Genomic DNA, 20,859 nt, shown 5'->3' on the forward strand with positions numbered 1-20,859 from the left:
TCCCGGCGCCAGCGGGGGCGGCGTCTAGCTCCCCTCCCCTCCCCGGCCTTGGGGTGAGCTCCGGCCGCGCCTCGGGAACCTGGACGTACCCCCAGCCTTGAGCTCCTGAATCTGGGACTGCACCCCCCCCCCACCCGAACTCTACTCCTCCTCCCCGGCGCCCCCCCCCCCCCCCTCCACCTCCTCCTGACCCCCTCCCTCTCCGCTCCTCCTAATCTCCACCCTACCCCCTCTGGGAGGGCTAGGATCGTTGCCAAGGAAACAGCTCCGCCTCCGGTTTCCGGAGGCACCGCCCCTACCTCCCAGTGAGTACAGCGATTGGCCGGGGGAGCTCGTCCTCTCGTCGTCCCGCCTCCTCCCCCTACACCAACTGCTAGGCGTTACTGGTCGCCAGGGAACGCGAGGCGCCTTTCTGATTGGATGGGGGGGAGGGCGGGCCGGTTCCACCTCCCCAGCGATCAGAAAGGCCTGCGAGAAGGCTGAGAGGGAGGTTCCCCGCGTCTCCCTTCCAGGGGTCGGCCTGGTGTTTTCAGAACTTTTCCCGCCCCCATTTACCGTTCATTATGTCTTATCTCCCTGAAGAAAGCCAAGGGATCTGGAAAGGGACAACCTTCCTCCCCTGGTCTTCCGCATGCTTCCTTTCCCAGCACTTTCCTTTCTCGCAACAGGTTCCAGGTGCCGAGGGGGCCGGTTGGCGGATCCTCCCGCAGAGGAGGCTGCTTTCTTTTCTATTACTTGCCTATCCCTTCCACCTTTCCCCGAAGTGAGAGCCTTAGTCCCTGGTTCCTGGATTTTCTCCCAGAGAGGCAGGGATCCTATGGGACTTACTTCCAGGTGAGGGGGGTGGTCAAGTTCAGGAGAAGCAGAGAAACTTCTGGCCTTTAAAGGAGCTAAGCTCTCTCCAGTCCTGGCTTGAACAGAAGCTTGTAGAAGGAAACCTAAGAAACACTGCCCTTGGTGCCGCTTTGAATCAAGGGAAAAGTGATTCTGGAAAACAATTCTTATCCCCGTTTTTTACCCTTGCTGCTGAAAGTATTTTGGTAGCGATCTTTGACAATTGATGAGCCAAATTCTCACTGTGTGAGTGATGCAGAGGCCAAGATTGTTTTCTCGTTGCCTTCCCAGACAAATGAAGGAAAGAAACTGGTTTAGGAGGAAAGATGGCACCTTCCATTCTCCTGAAAAGAGATGAGAACAAGAATCTGGAGAATTGCAAGTAGTACGAGCTTAGAGAAAACAGAGGCTTACACAAAGAATCACAATTACCTTCCTACAAATAAAGCAGGAGCACTTTCCTCCCTGCAGAGGAACAGCTTCCAGCTCCAGACCTGTCTCCCACTCCCTATCTGTCCTAAAGCCTTCTGTGAAGAATGGTTCACACCATCCAGCACTAGAGGCCCCACATGGGCAGGACACCCGACATGGGTATGGACTACGGAAGGAGCAGGGCCTGGAGCACCCTTTGGTCATTCCCAAAGCACTCACACAAATGAGAAGCAAAAGTCTCATGAGACTCTTTTCTCTGACCTCCAACCTGCTAACCCACTAGAAGATTTACACAGGAGAGCACAGTGTGTGGCAAGGCCTCCAGCCACAGCTCTGACCCCCGTCCTATTGCCTGCAGCCCTCTCTATGAGGCCCAAATGTAGTGGAAGTCAGGCCAAGGCTGCAGGCTGCTTTGGCACCCACATTACCATGTGGAAAACCAGTCTTCCCAGTGCCCAGAGCAGAAGAGTCGCTGACTTCGGGCAGCCTCCTCCAGCACCAGTCCTATCCACGCAGTGGGTTGGAGAAACAACCGGCCTGCCAACCACTCACCCATTGCAATGAGAGGCTCAAGACCAGGGAATCCTCTGATGTAGGTCCCAGCTTGAGCCGGCACCAGCTAATTCAAGGCTAGAGTCCACTGACCTTATTCTACCACGTGTCCTGGTGAAGAAAAGCTCAGTCGGGGAACCACTTTGTCTGCCGCGTTATTCCTGGTGTGCGGCAGCAATGAGGCCGAGGTGTTCAGTGTGCAGACAAGACTTCTGGTCTGGCCAAATTGACTGACACTTGAACGAAGGTCCTCGGTGTGAGGGGGACTCCTGCGTGAACTGCTCTTTCCCTGTATGCGGACAAGCCCTCTAAGGGACCTTCTGTCAGATGCTACAAGAGACACCCCAGTATATTCAAGAAGATTTGAGGTGCCCAGCAAGAGCTCGGCCATGGCACAGGCCCCTTTGAGAAGAACAAAGAAAATGGGAGTCTTTATATATGGCTAGCTCATCTTCCAACCTCAAGCATTTGCAAAACTAAAAGCAGCTGGAGTGTAATATTTTGTTCAGAGCATCATTACCAGGTATAAGAGTCCATCCCTGGAGATTCTGATTTAATAGTCCAGAGATAGACCCCAGGGAGCTGGCTATGTTTTAAAGTTACTGAGTGGGATTCTGTGGCAGAAAGGCCTTACTTTGAAAAACACTTGCCTAAGGGCACCCGGGTGGCTCAGTCAGTTAAGCACCTGCTTTCAGCTCAGGTCATGATCCTGGGGTCCCGGGATCAAGCCCCACATTGGGCTCCCCACTCAGTAGGGAGTCTGCTTCTCCCTCTCCCTCTGCCCCTTCCCACACTGCTTGTGCTCCATTTCTCTCTTATAAAATCTTTAAAAAAAGAAAAATACTGGCCTATTTGGGTCATGAACATCTTTATACATTCTGTTCTTGGAGAGACACACATAAATATTTAAAAATGTTTAGGAGTCTTGGGGCGCTTGGATGGCTCAGTCGGTTAAGCATCTGCCTTTGGCTCGGGTCATGATCTCAGGGTCCTGGGATGGAGCCCCACATCCCGCATCAAACTTCCTGCCCAGTGGGGAGCCTGGTTCTCTCTACTCCCCTGCCACCCCAACTCTCCCCCTTGTGCTTTCTCCCAAATAAAATCCTTTAAAAAAATGTTTAGGGGTCTTTAAAAGCGCAAATCAACACTTGCCCTTATTTTACATGGCTTAGACTAGTTAGGAATGGGTCATGTGGTCATGACTTTGACCTTTCAATCTGGCCATGTGGATGGGGCTCATTTATTATGGTTCAGACAAGCATTTCTCTTGATGCACCAAGGGAACAGTAGGAAAACCCTCTTCCGGCTTAAAGTGCTTTGGGGTCTTAGCCTTTAAAGACCTATGGTAGCAGAGAGAAGAGGGAGCCCCATCTCTGGTGGGAGTATCCATGCCAAGAAATGAGGAGCTGAGAATGGAGTGAGGCTGAGGCTTAAGCATTTCACTTAATTTCATGATTAAGTGAATTTCACGAAGGATTTCATGATTTTGACACTCAAAAATCAATTAAATGGCAGAAAGATGGGTCACAAGGACAGGAAGCAGAGGAGCTCGGTCTGGTTTGGGGGCCCTAAACGAGCCTTGAAAACTTCAAAGCACTTGGAGAAAAGTAGTAATTATGGTAACTTTAATTGGCAAGCTGAGGGCAGGATCCAGATATGGCTTTGAATTTGACAACTGGTGTTGCAGGCTGGGCTTTCCCCGGGCAGTGCTGAGGGTGAGGCAAGGGAAGGGTTGCACCCTGGCTTCTCTTTAGGGAGTTAAAAGCTGGCACAAAGGTAGTTCCTGTTGCCAAGGTACTTCTTTTCACTGCATGTCTCCCTTGTGACGAGATGGCACCTGAGCCAACCCTCCCAGTAAATGTTAGGGTAAGCCAGGTCCTGGTGGGGTCAGATTTGAAGATTAAATTGATGTCAACTCAGTTGGTTATTTGACCTGAACAGTGTCTTTTCCCCCAAATTTTCTACCTCTTCCTTTAGAAGCTTCTCTGGGTTGACAAATCTGGTTTCTTCCTAAGGTAAGCCAGACAGGATATGGGGTACAGCTGGAGGAAGGCAGGTGCGCACAGACCAGCAGAAGACATAAGCCCCTCCTTGAGGGGGTAAGGGAGGCAGGAACAAGTGTGCCTGTGGCTTGCTGCTTCGTCAGTGGGTCAAGGCTGGACTCTGACCACAGCGGAACTGGGTGGCTGATGAATAATGGAGTCACAAGGGACCTGGCTTGGGAATACAGATGAGCCGTTCCCTTGGCTACTAACCCCAAGTGTTCCTGGCCTTGTCCCTCTTTGTTCACAATGAGATACGTAAAAAGAGAAGAGGGAAGCTCTGCTTCTATTTGCCCTGGAACTCTCATCTCAGGCTGGTTGCTCCCTGCCTTGCTTTACTATGTGGCTGTTCTGTCATCTTGGAACTGGGCTTCACTGGCATTGGGTTGCTCTGTCCCCAGTCCAGGTTCATTGCTTGGGAGCCATCATAGGGAGGGAGCAGATGCCTCCAGAACCCTGGCTGAGACACGGGCAAGGAATTCAGGAGTAGTGTGGCAAAGACAGCAGTAAACCAAGACCCCTGGAGTTTCACTCTGCATGTGACCTTGAACGAGTTGTTTGCCTTCCCCAGTCTCAGAGTCCTCAGATGCAAAAGGATGGAAAAGCTAAGATCTCTTCCAGTTCCAAAATGTGATGAGTCCCTTCTGGCTGGGTGGAGGGTGGCTAAGGCCTGAGCGGTAGGGCTGTCCCAGGGAGGCCCAAGGAGGACTGGAAGGCATACTGAGAGCCTTCGTCTTCAAAACTAGGAACTGCCCATCAGTCCAGAGTCCTCCCGTGGTGGGGCAGAGACACCTCTCGTTTTGGCGCAAAGAGAGCCCTGAGAGCCTCTTCCTGACTGGGCTGTTCTTTCCCAGCTACACGGTTCCCTCCTTGGGCAGTTACAAGGGCAAAATGAATTGATGGACAAGACTTTGTAAACCAGAGAACGTGATACAAGCAAACGTCTGAAATAAAGCCTGCTTTTCCTTCTTTCCAACCGCGCTTTCACACAGGCGCCATTGCCCAGAATCCCTGGGTCAGGGCAACATGAATGCTGTCCACCAGTTTGCAAACTCAAATGGCTACAGGAGCCCAACGGGTCAGGAAAACAAGGGGAAAATGGCCAGCAGAGAGGGCCTGCTGTACCAGGGACAAGGACAAGCGGGGACAAGGGCCAGCTGACACCGGCTGCAAGCTGGGAAGGGCTAGTGGGCAAGGCCAAGCAGCTGCCCTGTACCTCCTGCCAACTGTGCTTTTGTGGGAGCTCGGGTCCGGTTGTCAAATCCTTGGCTTTTTCCAAAGAGGCCAGAAACCTGAATTTTTGTGTGAAATATCCTTTTAAGTCTTAACCATGATCTGTAACATTTTTAAATGTTGGTTGGACCAAAAAGAATTTGTGAAAGGTTGCTACAAGCCAGATTCATGGCCATCAGTTTTTAACTCCGGCAGTAAGACAATGGATACAGCAAATTTCCCTTCTGCCTCAATCCTCTTCACGTGTCTAAGTGGGAAACCAGCTTTTTCTCCCGCACAGCGGAGGTCTTGTGCATGTGCTTAGCTCAGCCCTCACGGAACAGAGGGGTGTCTGGGGTCTGGGGCCACAGGGAGCAAGGTGGCAGCTGATCAAGCTTGTGAAGGCCTAAGAGAAAAGGGTCCTCATTCCCCAGGTCCACCTTTTGCCTGGAATTCTGGGACCTCCTTAGAGCTGCCTCAGAAGTTTCAGGCCCCTGAGCCCAACCTGGGCCTCAGGCAATGTCTAGATCGTCACCCTTTGCCTGGACATCTTTGAGACCATCACCCACACTCCTGGAATATTTCTGGGTAGTGCTGGAAGCCCACAGGTGGGCCCAGGTCCTCTTGGCTGGAGGCCAGAGGCACAGGCAACACACTGGCACCACGGCCCCTGTGCCCCCCGGCGCCAGGCCTGTGGACCCACTGGTGCTTGGCCATGGCTGACTTCTGGCCGAAGCACCTGCCGCACTGAGGACAGGGGTAGGGGCGTTCACCGCTGTGGGTACGCCGATGGGCTGCCATTTCGGAGCTCTGCCGGAAACAGCGCCCACAGTCTGGGCACGGATAGGGCTTCTCGCCTGTGTGCGTGCGAATGTGGCGCCGAAGGTCTGACGCATGCGCAAAGGCGCGGCCACAGTCCGGGCAGGGGAAGGGAGTCTCGCCACTGTGGACCCGCTGGTGCTGGTAGAGGGCAGAGCTCTGGCTAAAGCAGCGGCCGCAGTCGGCACAGCAGTAGGGCTTCTCGCCCGTGTGGACCCTTAGGTGAGTGGTGAGGGCAGAGCGCTGGGTGAAGGCCCGGCCACAGTCCGGGCAGCGGTGGGGCCGCTCCCCGCGGTGGATGGCCCGGTGCTTGCTCAGAGAGGAGGCCTGGCTGAAGCCCTTGCCACAGTCCGGGCAGCGGAAGGGCTTCTCACCCGTGTGCGTGTACTGGTGCTCCACCAGCGTAGAGCGCCAGGCAAAACTCTTCCCACACATGTAGCAGCCATGACGCTGGTCGGCTCTTGGGACAGGGGGGTGAGCACAGAGTTGGGGGCGACTCCGGCGAGGTGCCTTGGACGGCTGCTCCAAGCTATAAGGGAGCCCAGCAGAAGAACTTTGCATTAGAGCCTTCAGTCCAGGAGGCCCAGCTTCCACAGAAAGGCTCTTCTCCAGGGCCTCAGTCCCTTCTCCTTGTCTTTTCTCTTCCTTGTTTCTGGAATCTGCTGGGAGGTAAGGGGAGAGCTCAGACCCTGGCTTATCCTGGTCCTTAAGGCCAAACCTCAAATGGTGACAGAAAAGCCTTCTAGACACAGCCACCTTCTGGACCCACCACAGCCTCTGGGACTCAGCTGGGGACAGGCAGGGAAGCTCGGAGTGACACCTTTTCCTGGGCTGCAGAGGACACAAAAGACCCGGAGACGAAGGAAGGAAGAAAGGAAGGAAGGAAAGAAAGAAAGAAGGGAGGGAGGGAGGGGCAGGCACCATACATTCTGCCTCAGAGCTGGGGAAACGGGAGCAGAGGGGACATTTTCGCTGGACCACGGAGGATGAGTGGAGGTCTCAGGACACTCCAGGCAGCAGGAACAGTGGAGGAGAGGCAGGAAGGTGGCCGGCGTTGACAAGTTCACAGGGAGGGGGTACAGTGCAAGGACAAACGGGAGGAAGTAAACAGTGGAACCCAAGAGAAAGGAGACGCCCACAAAAATACAACAGAAAGAAAGGATACTAAAACACAAGAGGTGGCAGAGAAGCTGAAGTGTAGGGAAGCTGCAGGACAATGGAACACCCCACAGAGCTTCCGGACCAACAAGAACAGAGGGGCACAGATTCGCTGGAGAGGCAGGTAGCTGGGGTCCTGCGCGCTAGCAGAGGCCGGGGCCACACTCCCAGACACTTTCTGGACTGAACCCTGCAGCGAGGCAGGGGCCGCCATGGAAACCTCAGCGGGGAAAGCAATCCAGGGAAGAAAATGAGGAGCAGGGAGGGTGTTGGCCTAGGGCAGCTGGATGGCTCTGGCCCAGAAGCGGTCCCAGGAGACGCAGTCCCCAATACTTCACCTGCGTCTGCTTCTGGCAGACACTCTCCCACCTCCGGATCCCGGGCAGCCGGGCCCCACAGGTCGGCCTCTTCCTCCACCCAGGAGATGAGAGCTGGCTTGGTGCCTCGGAACCCTGGAGGAGGAGAACGCAAACCCCACGCTGCCGGGAGGACAACCCCCGCGCTCCCGGATCCCGGGCTCTCGGGCCTCCCACTGTAGGCGCCCGCCCGGGAGGGTGGGCGGAGTGGGCGGGGATGTGGCCCGGGCGAGCAGGCGGGGCCTCACCGAGCGCGCCCAGGTGGCAGTAGATCTCCCGCATCACGTCCCGGTACAGGGCCCTCTGCGCGGGCCGCAGACAGCCCCACTCCTCCGGGGAGAAGTACACCGCCACGTCCGCGAAGCTCACGGCGCCCGGCCTTCTCCGCTCGCGCGCGGCGCCGACCGGTTCCCGCGCGGGGAGCGGGGTCCGCAGCGGCGACATGGCAAGGGCCAGGCCGGGGTCCGCGGAGCCAGCCGGGCCGAAGCCGCAGCAGCCGGCCCCTCGAGGGCCCACGGCCAAACACTGAGAGCCGCTGGCGGAAGGGACACAGAGCATCGGACAGAAATGGCGGCAACGCGCCGCGCGAACGTTGCTCCTACGCAACCGTGTCCCGATGACGCCTCCCCCGGGGTCTCCAAGTGTCTTTGTCCTCGAGCCCTCAGCCAAAATGGCCGCGACGGCTACCAGTGCGGGAGGGGGTGGCTTTGGGCCACCCTTGCCCTGCGAGGGGCCCGCACCAACCGCCGCACTGGGAGGTGCAGCCTCAGCCCCGCCGGGGTTTGGAGGCGGGACGAGCGCGGCGGGAGGTGCGGGCGGACTCCGCCCGCTCTGCCCCTGTGAGTTTCACGAGACTTGTCGCCGGGAGGTTCCTAAGTGGGTTTCCGGCTTTGGGCCTGTCCTTGGGCGACAGCGCACTTTTCCCAATTTCTCTACTGGAAGCTTCTTCGAGCCTGAAATTCTGGGAGCTTATAGTTCAGGAGATCGTGGGGGCGGCTGGGAGGGGGTTGGGTAAGGTCTGTAAAAAGAAAGACCCACCTTCTGCAGGCTTACTTTCTCCCTACATGCCCTGCAGGAGGCCTCTCAAACATTTGTTTACTTCTAGCTCAAGCCTCGCTCCTAAGCTCTGATCACAGAGCCACCTCCCCCCACCCCCACCCCGCACGAATTCCCACTAGCACCTCGCACTAGGCCGGGCTCCAGCTGAACTCATCATCTCTCTCTTCTCCCTGCGGGCTCCTCCTTGGGACCTTATGAACAAATGGCATCAACGCTCCCTATCCTTTCTACCTCCAGCCTCCCTCTCTCACTCCACACATTTATGGATGGCGTTCTCTGGGTCCCCACATGCCTTCATAAATACTCTACTTTTTTTCTTAAAATTTTTTTTCTTTATTTGACAGAGATCACAAGTAGGCAGAGAAGCAGGCAGAGAGGAGGGGGGGAGCAGACTCCCTGCTGAGCAGGGAGCCCATTGGGCTCCATCCCAGGACTCTGAGATCATGACCTGAGCGGAAGGCAGAGACTTAACCCATTGAGCCACCCAGGCGCCCCATAAATACTCTACCTTAAGAAGACTTGATAATTTTCCTTTGGCTGCCTAAATCACTGCATTTCACATACCTCTTGGAAATGCACCTCCCCTCACCACGTCTGGGGTCTAGTCTGGAGCTTCTCTCTGCTTGCCTTCTTCCAGAGGTCTTCCTGAGGCTTCTGCCTAATGCGTTGTATCTGGTGGATGCTTCTCCCCACACTAGAGGAGCTGGGCAAGTAGAGGTGATCAAAGCAGAAGGGGGAAAAGGAAAAGACAAAAAGCCTGGGAAAAGGTAAGGATGCAGATTTGCCCAGGGATCTGACTGAGCCCTAGTTACCCCTAGCCTCAGGTCCCTGAAGGACACAAGGAGAAAAAACAAAACAAAAACACAAAATTTCAGTAAGAGTAATGGCATTTTATCATGTCATTGCCCACCCTTCACAGTGATGCTTCTCACACACAGGCCTGGAAGAGGTCTGGGTGGTGCTGGAAACTCACAGATGGGTCCGGACGCTCCTGAGGAAGAGCCCAGGGCAGAGTTCACACCCGTGTGTCAGCCCTTGAGGTCCACGGCACCAGGCTGGCACTGGGGTCTACTGGTGGTCCTCTGCCTGAAGCACCTTCCACACTGTGGACAGGAATAAGATAGCTTGCCTGTGTGAGTCAGCAGGTAGCATGAGAGGTACTAGCTGTGGCAGAAACAGGTGCCTAGTCCTGGCAGAAACAGGACTAGGCACGGACAAAGGCTTGTCTTCAGAATGCACTGAGTCAGGTGAAAGGTCATGGCAAAGTGTGCCTTCTCTCAGCAGGTGCTGTGTGAGTACAAGTCACTGAGGCTGGGTCTAGAGTTGGAGCTTGGGAAAGGCCTGTCTACCTGGGATGCTTTGACCCCAGGCTCAGACACCAAGCTAGTGTCCCCGGAGGCTCATGACAACTCCCCAGTAGACTCCTTCTGCTGGTTTCTTCCAAATACATCATTTTTTCTGAGTGGCCCTTTGAAACACAGCAGATTCAAATTTTAATTTTTGTCCAGTTCAGTCAAACTCTACTAAATGTTCAGGTGACAGAATCAACTTTCACAAGTGCAGATGAGTGCTTAGCCCCTGGAAGCACCCACCTAGATTGTGTTGACCAATTGAGGGGGTCACAGCAAGTCAGGGACATTCCCACTTCAGGACCAACCCAAAGAGATACCCTCAACCAGAGGAACAGCTGTTACAAGCACAGGCACTTAGACAGAAAGGTGAACTGCTTCCAACCTAAACTTTAATTCATACACTGCCGCTGACCTAGAGATTGGGTAATTTGTGCAGTGTGACCTGACCTTGGGAATCCTGGATGCCTCAGTCAATTAGTGAAAAAGAGAAGGTCAAGATTCTAGTCTCCAATGGGTATCATAAATTTAAGCCAGCAGAACATAGTAAGGAACATATAGATGATCTTTTTCTTTTGTTCTTTTCTCTCTTTTTTTAAATTTTATTTATTTATTTGACAGACAGAGATCACAAGTAGGCAGAGATGCAAGCAGAGAGAGAGGAAGGGAAGAGGGCTCCCTGCTCATCAGAGAGATGTGGGGCTTGATCCCAGGACCCTGAGATCATGAATGAGCCGAAGGCAGAGGTTTTAACCCACTGAACCACCCAGGTGCCCCTCTCTCTCTTTTTTTCTTAAGATTTTATTTGTTTATGTGTGAGAGAGAGCATGAGTGGAGGGTGAGGGGAGAAGCAGATGGAGAGGGAGAACCAGACTCCCCCTCTGAGCAGGGAGCCCAATGCGGGGTTCAATCCCAGGACCTGGAGATCATGACCCAAACCAAAGGGAGACACTTAAGTAGCTGAGCCACCCAGGCACCCCTAGATGGTATTTCTTGTTCAATAAACATCTTCCCTTCCCGCTGGACCTGGAGCATAACCCCTAGTTCTCATCTTTCTTTCTCTCAGACATCCACCTGGGGATCCTGAGCATCTACACTCCACAGTTGGGCCATCTGCTCTGCCTAGGAGATGAGGACTGGTTTGGGGTCTGGGAATCCTGAAGAAGAACCCTAATCACTCAAGAAACAATTCATTCATCTAATGAAAACATATAGGGCATCGTTTGTGTGGCAGGCATTGTTCCAGACATTCTCGGTGCTGGGAGGCACTGGTGAACCAAGATAATGTTCCTGCTCTAAGTTTATACTAACCTCTAAATTTACACTAACGGAGAGAGATGCCGCCTAAGAGCTATGGGGACAAAGGTAAGAGACCTTCAGGCAGTTAGAGAGCCAGACAAAGAGCTGCAGTTGAGACTTCCTGCTTGGGGCAGAAGGGCTCCAAGAGGAATTTCTTAGAGACCGCATTTGAAAAGGGTACTGAAAGATGTTAGATTATGCTCCTTAAGCCAGATATGTGTCCAAAACCCCCCAAAGATTCCTTGTAGCTAGAGCCAATGGAATCATTAGGCTGTAGGGAGAGACTGGGTTTGAACTGGAGGTTAGTAAGCCACGCATGGGTTTTCACGCTGTGGTACACAGGTTCTGAACTTTTTGCATAAGTCCTGAGGAACCACGGAAGAGCCTGCCAAAGTCGCTCAGTTGCAAATTTCAGCTGGGCCGATCTGGCGGGGGTCACGGGAAACGAAGTCATCCGAGAGGAGGAGTGAGGCCGAGTCCGGCACTCAGAACTCCGCATCCCATCCGACCCTCTCCCTTTTCAGACACCCGGGATGGCCGGACCTCACCGAGAGCACCCAGGTGGCTATCGATCTCCCGCATCACGTCTAGGCACGTAGGCCTCAGCGCGGGCCGGAGACACCCCCATTCCTCGGGAAAGAAATCTTCGGCTACCTCCACGAAGTTCACGGCCCTGGGTATTCTCCCCCTCCTCCTTCCGGCCGGCCTTCGCGGGCACCTCAGCACGGAGCCGGGAGCAAGACCAGGGACCCAAACGCCCCTCCCCAACAGCTGCCCCGCACCGGGCAGGGGACGCCCAGGATCCGGCCTCCAGCGAGCTAGGCGACCGGAAGTAACCTCGGATGTGGCCGCTCTAGGACAGCTAGAAAAAGTCGGTTCCGCGAACTCGGTGGTTCCACGACAGACAAAATGAAGGCGCCCTCAGAAAAGATGATGGCATTCCAGTACTTTTTCAATTTTGGAGAAGCATTTAGCAGAGTCACTGTGGGCCTGGTATTGATGACCTGGTTAATTACGCTCTCGAGCTGTCTTTTCTGTTCTGCAAGCCGCATTGGGAGCGCCACTTGCCCACAGTTAAGATGGCCGCGGCCGCTTCGACGTCCGTGCTCGGGTCCTCCGGGGGAGAGGGGAGGAGGCTCCGGACTGTGACGGCAGCCAACGGCTAGGGGTCCGAAAGAGGGGAAAAGGGGCCAGGATTCAGGGGGCTCTCGGCCTGGTGACTCTCTCCCAGGCCCCTTCAGAAAGCCCATTCAGTGACCTGGTCTTAAAAGAAAATTTATTTTGGCAAGCTAGTTCATTTCTCAACTTTTTTTCATTTACAAGTTACATCGTAATATTCTGTGACGTCTCCCCCCACCCTTTTCTTCTATTAACACTTTCTTGAACATCCCCCCAGATATAGCCTATTTCCATACGTTTGCTAGCTCTTTAACCGAGGACACTGGGCCAAAGGCCTCTGAATGCCTTGGAGTTCAGCTATTTGACAGAAGAGGAAACTGAAGCCTGGTGGTTACCAAGGTCGGGCAGCCCGTTAGTGCCTGAGCCGCTTCAGACTCCTCAATTTGAGCCTTTTCCACCATCTCGCGCTGCCTCCTCCAGGCCTGTTCCAGGAAAGCAACTGAAGACTTTGAATGTACTGACCCCTACTGAACTCAATTCTCCGTGTAAGTGATGATTGTGTAGAAAGTAGAGGAGTTACTGAATCACCTGGCTCATTTGTTTCAACACTCTGTGAAGGTGCCCCCAGACTTCCCAAATCCAAGCTCCTCTAACAATGGCGGACTATGCCAGGCTGCAGTTGGTTCTGTGCTAGGACTAAGACATCAATCATGTTAGTTTACCTCACTTGATCACTTAGTATATGCCAGACTGTTCAAAGTGCTCACGCCTGTTAACTCACTGAACTCTCACCATCCCTCAGCGATAACTGCCCTTCTGGATCAGGAAACGAGCACAGAGGGGTGACCTTGCCCCAGGCCACCCAGCTAGTAAGTCAGGAAGCCAGGATTCAAACCCAGACAGTCTAACCCCAGAAACCCACGCTGTAATGCTTCGAATAATTCAAGGTACAGTGTCAACAACCACAGAGCGAGGTAGGATTGAAGCCAGGTTACCAAGATGCAGTTGAAATGTGAAGTAGTATGTGGAACAGCAACCTGGGAGGTCAGAAGAGCGGCTTCTGGTCGCCTCTGCAATTCCATGCTGTTATGTAAATGAAAAGAGAAAAAAAAACCTTAAATGATGGGCTATGGTAAGTATTGAAAGTAAGTAAAGGGGTTGTATTTAAGGGTCGTGTCATGGCAAAAAAAAAAAAAAAGATGTCATTCAGGTGTTTAGGAGGTATGTGAAATTGCCCCGGGGGGAGGGTGATGACAGGCTTCACAAAAGGTACCCTGTTGTTGCTCTCCCCACTGGGTTCCTCACACTCAGACCCTTGCTGTGACCCCTGGGTTGCCTGGCTGGTCTCTGGGCCTCCTGCCTTTTGCCTTTCCCATCCGTCAACACCACAGCCTGGCTTAGTGAAAAGAGCAAGAGCATCCCCTGAGAATTTGGGGACTTCTACTGTGTGATCTTAAGTAAGGTCCTTCCCCTCTCTGGGCCTCAGCCTTTCTCAGAGTGTATTCTGTGCAACAGTATTTACATGAAAGTCTGTGGAAAGAACCAAGCATTCTTCCCCATGTCCCCCCGAGAGTCTCCTCAGCAAAGAAACCTATTCCACCCACAGCTTCCTAAACCCTGCTTCAACTTTTGAACCCAGCAGCTCCCCAAAGCTCCCTTCCTGTTCCAAAATGCTGCGGTCCTCCCTGTCATCACCTCCCAACCCCGGGTCACCCCAGGAACGGCCCCTCCATCCTCCTCCTCACTCAGCCAAAAATCTTATCATCATTCCTAGCTTATCTGATGCGCTCAGCCCACACGTCCAGCCCACAGACAGGTCCTGTCCCTTTCACTCGCAGTGTTTCCCTCCGACCTTCTGCGACTCTCCATCTCCATTCTGCTGGCCCCACTGCAGTCCATTCTCAGAGTAGCCAGAGTGGGTTTGCAAATCACATTACCTATGAGGTCCCTAGAATAGTCAGACTCAGAGGGAGAGAAAATGGAATGGTGGTGGCGGGAGGGGGGAGTGGGGACATAGTGTTTAACGGGTACAGGTTTCAGCTGGGGAAGATGGAAAAGTTCTAGAGAGGGCTGGTGGTGATGGGTGCACACATGTATTGTACTTAATGCCACTAAACTCTATACTTAAAAATATTTGAGGGGCCCCTGGGTGGCTAAGTCATTGAGCATCTGCCTTCAGCTCGGGTCATGATCCCAGGGTCCTGGGATCGAGCCCCACATCAGGGCTGCTTCTCCCTCTCCCACTCTCTCTGCTTGTATTTCCTCTCTCACTATCTGTCTCTCTGTCAAATAAAGAAAATCTTTTAAAAAAATATTGGGGCGCCTGGGTGGCTCTGTGGGTTAAAGCCTCTGCCGTCGACTCAGGTCATGATCCCGGGGTCCTAGGATCAAGCCCCACATCGGGCTCTCTGCTCGGCGGGGAGCCTGCTTTTCCCTCTCTCTCTGCCTGCCTCTCTGCCTACCTGTGATCTTTGTCTGTCAGATAACTAAATAAAATCTTTAAAAAAAAAAAAAAATATATATATATATATATTTAGGGGCGCCTGGGTGGCTCAGTGGGTTAAAGCCTCTGCCTTCCACTCAGTTCATGGTCTCAGGGTCCTGGATCGAGCCCTGCATCAGGCTTTCTGCTCAGCAGTGAGCCTGCTTCCCCCCTTCCCTCTCTGCCTGCTTGTGATCTCTGCCTGACAAATAAATAAAATCTTTTTAAAAAAAACCCATATATGTATGTATATATATATATACATATATATATATATATTTAAAATGGCAAATTTTGCTGTATTTTACAAGGCAAAAACAAACACAACCCAGTGGTTTTCCAATATGTTTAGAATCAAATCTAGATTTGGCACAATGGCAAGCTAGAGTTCTATGACCCGCTGCTTTTCCCCTCCGAGCTCATCTGTGATTCTCCTCCACTCAGTTCCTCAGTGCAGCCACCAGGGTCCTTTCTGCACCTCACCCAAACTCGTCCCTACCTCAGAGCAGGGCACCTGCTACTTCCTCTGTTTGGGAACATCCCCCAGCCCCCCTACCCTAACTCCCAGCCTCTGAAACCCTGCACTGCCCCCCTCCCACAACCTGCCACCTGACCTGTTTCCCCTTGGGTCCTTCTCATCATCTGGGTCTCAGCTCAGTTCCACACCAAGACCCAGCCTAAGTACCTGTCTGCAACAGATGCTTTGAGGACATCTTCTGTTTTAGTACCTTTGTAGTACTCATTATTTACAGTTATAATAACTTGTCTCCTGTACTGGCTTATCACTTTTCTGTCTTACTTTTTTGTATTTTATTTATTTATTTGAGAAAGAGAGACCAGGAGCAGCAGGGAGAGGGAGAAGCAGGCTCCCCACTGAGCAGGGAGCCCTACATGGGGCTCGATCCCAGGAGCCTGGGATCATGACCTGAGCCAAAGGCAGACATTTAACGGACTGATCCACCCAGGCACCCCACCTGTCTGTCTTACTCATGTGCTGGCTTATCACTTGTTTTACCCCACACTTCTCGAACGTAAGCTCCACAACAGTTCATTATGTTTTCCACACTGTATCTCGGCACACAGAATAGTGCCTGGTACACAGCAGATGCTTAGAATGTATTTGTTAAATGGATAAACAAAAGAAAAGAAAAGAAAGCACTCACTGTGCCGTATGCTGACCTGGGCTGCTCCGTGCCTCATACACTGTGCCAGGTTCCACTCCCCTCTCCCTGGGGTGCCTCTTCTCTCCAGTCCCACCTTCTCTTCACCTCACCCCTCTCCAGTACTGGTCATCCCTTGTCCTCCACACTGTCCCACTCCTGACTGATGGCCCCTCGCCAGGCCCTCAGGCTCCCTTGCTCCAGCTCTTCATGCTCGAACCCCCTGGAATGTACTTGTTCACGGCTCCAATTGCCAGTCACTAAGTCATGCAGATTCTGTGGCAGAAACCTCTCCTGGGTATCTTTCTCCCCAGTCCCCAGGTCAGCGAACAAGCACAACTGCAAGAAAAATCTTGCTTTTTAGCCTGGTCCCAGCTCCTGCTCACCTCTAGCTGGTAGCAGATGCCCAACAGATCTCAAGTCTAGTCTCCTGCGTGGGTCACATCTTCCGACAGAGCTGGTCAAATACCCCTGCTTCTGTTAGAGACCTGTCTATGGCTCCTCAGTGCCTACCCGGCAAACCTCAAGCCCTCCTGCAGGGATCTGTGGCCTTCCCAGATTGCTGTGTGTGTTCTTCTAAGACCCTTTACCTAGTTGTCTATGTTTCACTCAGGTGGAACTGCTGACCATTCCCTAGGCAGGACCAACCTGGTTGAAATCTTTCCCATCCTTCAAGGCCAGTTTGAACCTCCTCCTCCAGGAAACCTCCCAGGTCTCCTCTTTGTCTTCCTCCCATACTATTTTGGAATAACAGTAACCAGTGTTTACTGAACACTAATATGCAAGGCCTTCTTCTGTATTATCTCGTTTAATCCATACATCACACTTAGGAGGTAGGTGCTGTTATTATGCAGGTTTCACAGATGAAGAAACTAAGGCACAGAGAGGCAGGGCAAGCACCGACTCCACACTGTGCCCATTTTCATCCTTTCTATGAAACAAGGCTCCCTGTGCTTGAAAATCTACCCCCACAACAATTCCTACTCCGCTATTCCCTCTGTTTCTACTAGACTTCCTACTCATGATATGAGAAGCACAACCATCTCCTCTCCAAGCCACATTTCCTGGTGGATCAGCAGCCAGGATGGGTTAGGTGGTCCCTCTGGACTTCTTCCAACCTAGTCTCGATCACCATGGAACATGGGACCCAAGTCCGAGTGTCACTGGAGCCCAGCACGAACCCCACAGAGGCTTCACATGGTGTTTGCTGAGTGAATGAATGAATGAATGGGACCAGCCTGCCCCACCCTGGAACTCCCTTACCACCTAGCCGTCTCCCCCACAGCAGCCACACAATCTATGGCCCCTGAATGTTGACAGCACTTTCTAAGTGCAAGGTCACTGGCCTTGGTGGGACTCTCCATCTCCTACTAAGACTCCCCTGGGAAGGCAGGGCTAGGCCCCTGCCCAGATCCCCGTTTCCACCTCACCCTCACCGGAGCCCCTGCTTTGTTTTCTGCCGAGATGTAACTGCCATAGAAAGTGGTAGATAACTAGGCACCGTGTCAGCTGTGTCCAGCTTTGCTGCTTTATAGTCATGACACTGAGAAAATCACTTTGTCCCTCAGAGCCTCAGTTTACTCATCTGCAAAATATGGCTTTGATGTCCACGCCCTGTCTCCTTAGCAGGCTTTTTTACATTTTCTGAAGCATAAAATGTCAACGACAGTTCACTCTTTCAACAAATGTTTATTGCACATTTACTGTCCTACATACTATCTTGTTAAAATTTCAGCCTTCACAGTAACCCGTTGAGGTAGCTATTTTTAATCTTTATTTTACAGATGAGGGAGCTGAGGCTCAGGGACAGCATGTGACTTGCCAGCTGTGCCTGGGGACAAGTTGCGGAGACTAGATCTGTGCTTAGGTACTCTTTCTACCCACGTCACTTCCCAGGCTCACTGCTGCTGTCAATTAGCCGGGGCTTGACCACGCCCTGGGTCCCGGGGGCCCCCTCCCCAGGCCTTAGTCCCCTCAGCCTTTGCCTCTGATGTAGAGCAGCAGCAAGGGGTAAGTTTCTGAGACAACGGTAAAACCTCAGTGAGATTAACACTTTGAGAAAGGTCCAGCATCTCACTCTATTCTTTTTTTTCTTTCTTTCTTTTTTTTTTTTTTTTTTTTTAGAAAGACTGGGGCGAGTCAAATTTAATCTATTTGTATCTTTACAGGCACTTTTCTTTTTACAAGTTTTGAAACTTGAGGGATCCTTGAGGGAAGCCCAAGGGATTAATTTCGGTTCCCAAATCCCTGCCACCGGAGCCCCCCTCAGGGCTCAGGCAGTCCAAGTTCAAGCTCAACTCCAGCCTGCGCGAGGGGCTCACCCGCACTCCTCAAAGATGTCTGGGTAGTGTCGGAACAGCACAGGTGGGTCCCGGTCACCCCTCACGGGAGCCCGAGGCACAGCCCGAATGCCGGGCCTCCGGCCCCGCCGCCCCCCAGAGCAGGAGCGGTGGATCCACTGGTGCGCCTCCACAGCGAACTTCCTCTTAAAGCGCATGCCGCACTCGGGGCAGGGGAAGGGCCGCTCCCCTGAGTGCATCCGCCGGTGGCTGACCAGCAGAGAGGGGTAGGTGAAGCGGCGGCCACAGTCTGCACACACGTGACGCCGCTGGCTGTCCTGAGTGTCCACGCTGGGCGCTGGGGCTGAGGACTGTACGCCTGTGTTCTGGTTCCAGGCAGCACTGGTGGCCGGCTGTGCTCTGCTGGAAACTTTTCTGACGGTCCAGTCAGGGTTGTGTTTAACCAGCTCTTTCGAAGGCTCCTTGCCGGGAGTCTTTCTGGGTCCCTTGGCTCCCGGCCCTTCCTCCCGTGCTGCTTTCTTCTTGTTTGGGGTGTCTCCTGGGAAATGGAAAGTAAGATACATTTTATTTTATTTTTTAAAGATTTTACTTATTTATTTGACAGAGAGAGAGCACAAGTGAGGGGAGCAGCAGGGAGAGGGAGAAGCAGGCTCCCTGCTGAGCAGGGAGACTGATATGGGACTCGATCCTAGGACCTCGGGATCATGACCTGAGCCAAGGGCAGCTCAGCTGACTGAGCCACCCAGGCGCCCCAAGATACATTTCATTCATTTATTTTTTAAGATTTTATTTATTTATGACAGAGAGAGAGCGCGAGCGAGAGAGGGAACACAAGCATGGGTGAGCTGGAGAGGGAGAAGGAGGCTCCCTGTGAGCCTGATACGGGGTGGATCCCAGGGGGCTGGGATCATGACTTGAGCTGAAGGCAGATGCTTCACGACTGAGCCACCCAGGTGCCCCCCACCCCCAAGATACATTTAAAAACACATTTGCTTACATCCTCTCAGGTTATAGGGTTCTTATAGTTAGGGAAGCAGCAGAAAAATCCTCCCCAGCGATTGACACACAGGCTTTGAAGGATGATAAACAAATTTCATATCTCCTAAGAGTGACTTATCTGGGCCTTGCCTCTCATGTTTCAAATGGGAATCAATGGTTTCTTCACTTCACAGGGTTGTTGGGAGGATTAAATCAGGAGAAGCATGTTAGGCATTTAGTAAATGCTCAATAAAACAATAGCTATTACTATTGTGTTTGCTCGATTTTTTTATAGGATAAAACTTTTACAGATGAGGAAACATCTTTGCTCAAGGTCACTCTGCTAAGGGATGGTGAGGGGAGAAGAGCCACGTTGTTGATTACTGGGCATTTTCTCTTGTACCACCTCTTGTACCACTTTGCCTTGCTTGAGGAATGTGAAAGGCAGACCTGAAGCCCCTTGCATTCCTAGGTTTTAATCGTTCCTGAAAGGGGAGAATGAGTGGTGTTTTCTCCAAAAGGGCCCTAGAAACCTGAGTCTGGGACTTGGGGTCCTGATTCTCCCACTCTAGTCCTAAAATGAGTAGCGTCCCAAGTTCTGAAACCTTGTACCAGGTCTGCCTTCTTTCTCCTTTAGTATCCAACATGGGGCAGGGGTGAGAGGGTCTTTAATTCCTTTAGGGCTGCTGGAAGTGGGGATCTAAAGGAAAACTTCGTGAGACAGGAAGCCCTGGAGCGCCAAGTGGGGGGAGACTTGGGACAATCCCTCACCTCTCAGAGCTCCTCCCAGGCTTTCCCCCTCCTCAGGATCCTGGGCGGCGGGGCTCCAAGCCTCACTCTCCTGTTCCATCCAAGAGATGAGGGCTGGTTTGGGGCCTGGGAATCCTGGGAGAGAACAGGGATCACAGTGCTGGCTTGAGAGGCTGTCCTGGGCAGATGGCATCCCCCTGCCAGGGTAAGGACACCTCCTCAGAACTTAGGCTCAACGTGGACAGGGTCTGCAATGCTCCTGCCTGAAGGAAGCGGATGCTGGGTGGAAGCACTCCCTAACCTGAAGCCCTGGGAGTGGAGGTGGCTGGTGCTGTTGGTGGGATAGTGTGGGATTAGGGCTCACAATCCTCTCGGTCCTCATGTCATCTCCCCTGTGAACCCCAGTGAAGGAGGAGGGGGGCTCTGACCCGGGGCCTCACCGAGCGCGCCCAGGTGGCCGTAGGTCTCCCGCATCACGTCCCGGTACAGGGCCCTCTGCGCGGGCCGCAGACAACCCCACTCCTCCGGGGAGAAGTACACGGCCACGTCCGCGAAGTTCACGGCCCCGGGCTTCTTGTAACCATGCCCGGTCTCCCCCGGTCTCAGCGCCAGAAGCGGGGCTGGGGGCGGCGCCATGGGGCCTCCCGGCCCCGAGCAGTGGCCGTCCTGTCCCCGAGGCCACCGCCTCCCTGCGCGCGGCCTCAGCTTTCGTCGTCCGCAGGAAGGGCTCCGGAGGTCGGGGCCCCGCCCAGCCTTGGCGTCCGAACGCAGTCGAGGGCACCGAGGTAGCTGGTAGCTAGGGATTCGGGGGTTGTGATGGGGACAAACAAAATCCCTCGGTGTTTATTCACTTCATGGCACCTTGGATTTAGCCGGGTTAAGGGACCCGGAAGGTGTCTTCAGAAAATATGGCGACATCCTGGCTTCAGTTGTCAATGGATGCTCTTAAGGGCGCCAT

The 20,859-nt window shown here is 53.2% G+C and overlaps 2 protein-coding genes across 6 annotated transcripts; both read right to left on the reverse strand.

The window, feature by feature from the left end:
* Positions 1–3,247: 3,247 nt before the first annotated feature.
* LOC111162246 (zinc finger protein 764) lies at positions 3,248–8,236 on the reverse strand. 4 transcript variants are annotated; one of them, XM_022526523.1, is made up of 4 exons: positions 7,654–8,236; positions 7,388–7,501; positions 6,083–6,550; positions 3,248–5,830 (listed from the first exon to the last, which is right to left on the reverse strand). In XM_022526523.1, the coding sequence occupies exons 1-4, from the start codon at positions 7,961–7,963 to the stop codon at positions 5,634–5,636; spliced, it is 1,089 nt and encodes a 362-aa protein (XP_022382231.1). In that variant the 5' UTR covers positions 7,964–8,236; the 3' UTR covers positions 3,248–5,633. The 4 variants fall into 4 exon arrangements, with proteins under 4 accessions (XP_022382231.1, XP_022382233.1, XP_022382229.1 ...); XM_022526525.1 differs by having other exon boundaries at positions 6,083–6,553; XM_022526521.1 differs by having other exon boundaries at positions 3,248–6,550.
* Positions 8,237–17,992: 9,756 nt separating this feature from the next.
* Positions 17,993–20,859, reverse strand: LOC111162247 (zinc finger protein 688). Of its 2 annotated transcripts, XM_022526526.1 has the most exons (3): positions 20,342–20,859; positions 19,923–20,036; positions 17,993–18,711 (listed from the first exon to the last, which is right to left on the reverse strand). In XM_022526526.1, the coding sequence occupies exons 1-3, from the start codon at positions 20,535–20,537 to the stop codon at positions 18,191–18,193; spliced, it is 831 nt and encodes a 276-aa protein (XP_022382234.1). In that variant the 5' UTR covers positions 20,538–20,859; the 3' UTR covers positions 17,993–18,190. The 2 variants fall into 2 exon arrangements, with proteins under 2 accessions (XP_022382234.1, XP_022382235.1); XM_022526527.1 differs by lacking the exon at positions 19,923–20,036.

This window comes from Enhydra lutris, unplaced genomic scaffold (genome assembly GCF_002288905.1).
Source record: "Enhydra lutris kenyoni isolate GAN:26980312 unplaced genomic scaffold, ASM228890v2 scaffoldscaffold90, whole genome shotgun sequence".
Lineage (NCBI taxonomy): Eukaryota > Metazoa > Chordata > Mammalia > Carnivora > Mustelidae > Enhydra > Enhydra lutris.

Coding starts and splice junctions, on each gene's coding strand:
- LOC111162247 (XM_022526526.1), bottom strand. CDS start 20,537: ATGGCGCCGCCCCCAGCCCCGCTTCTGGCGCTGAGACCGGGGGAGACC. Junction 20,037..20,341: donor CGGCCACCTGGGCGCGCTCG/GTGAGGCCCCGG, acceptor GTTCTCTCCCAG/GATTCCCAGGCCCCAAACCA. Junction 18,712..19,922: donor CCTGGGAGGAGCTCTGAGAG/GTGAGGGATTGT, acceptor TCCATTTCCCAG/GAGACACCCCAAACAAGAAG.
- LOC111162246 (XM_022526522.1), bottom strand. CDS start 7,963: ATGCTCTGTGTCCCTTCCGCCAGCGGCTCTCAGTGTTTGGCCGTGGGC. Junction 7,502..7,653: donor CTGCCACCTGGGCGCGCTCG/GTGAGGCCCCGC, acceptor CTCCTCCTCCAG/GGTTCCGAGGCACCAAGCCA. Junction 6,554..7,387: donor TCTGCCAGAAGCAGACGCAG/GTGAAGTATTGG, acceptor CTTACCTCCCAG/CAGATTCCAGAAACAAGGAA.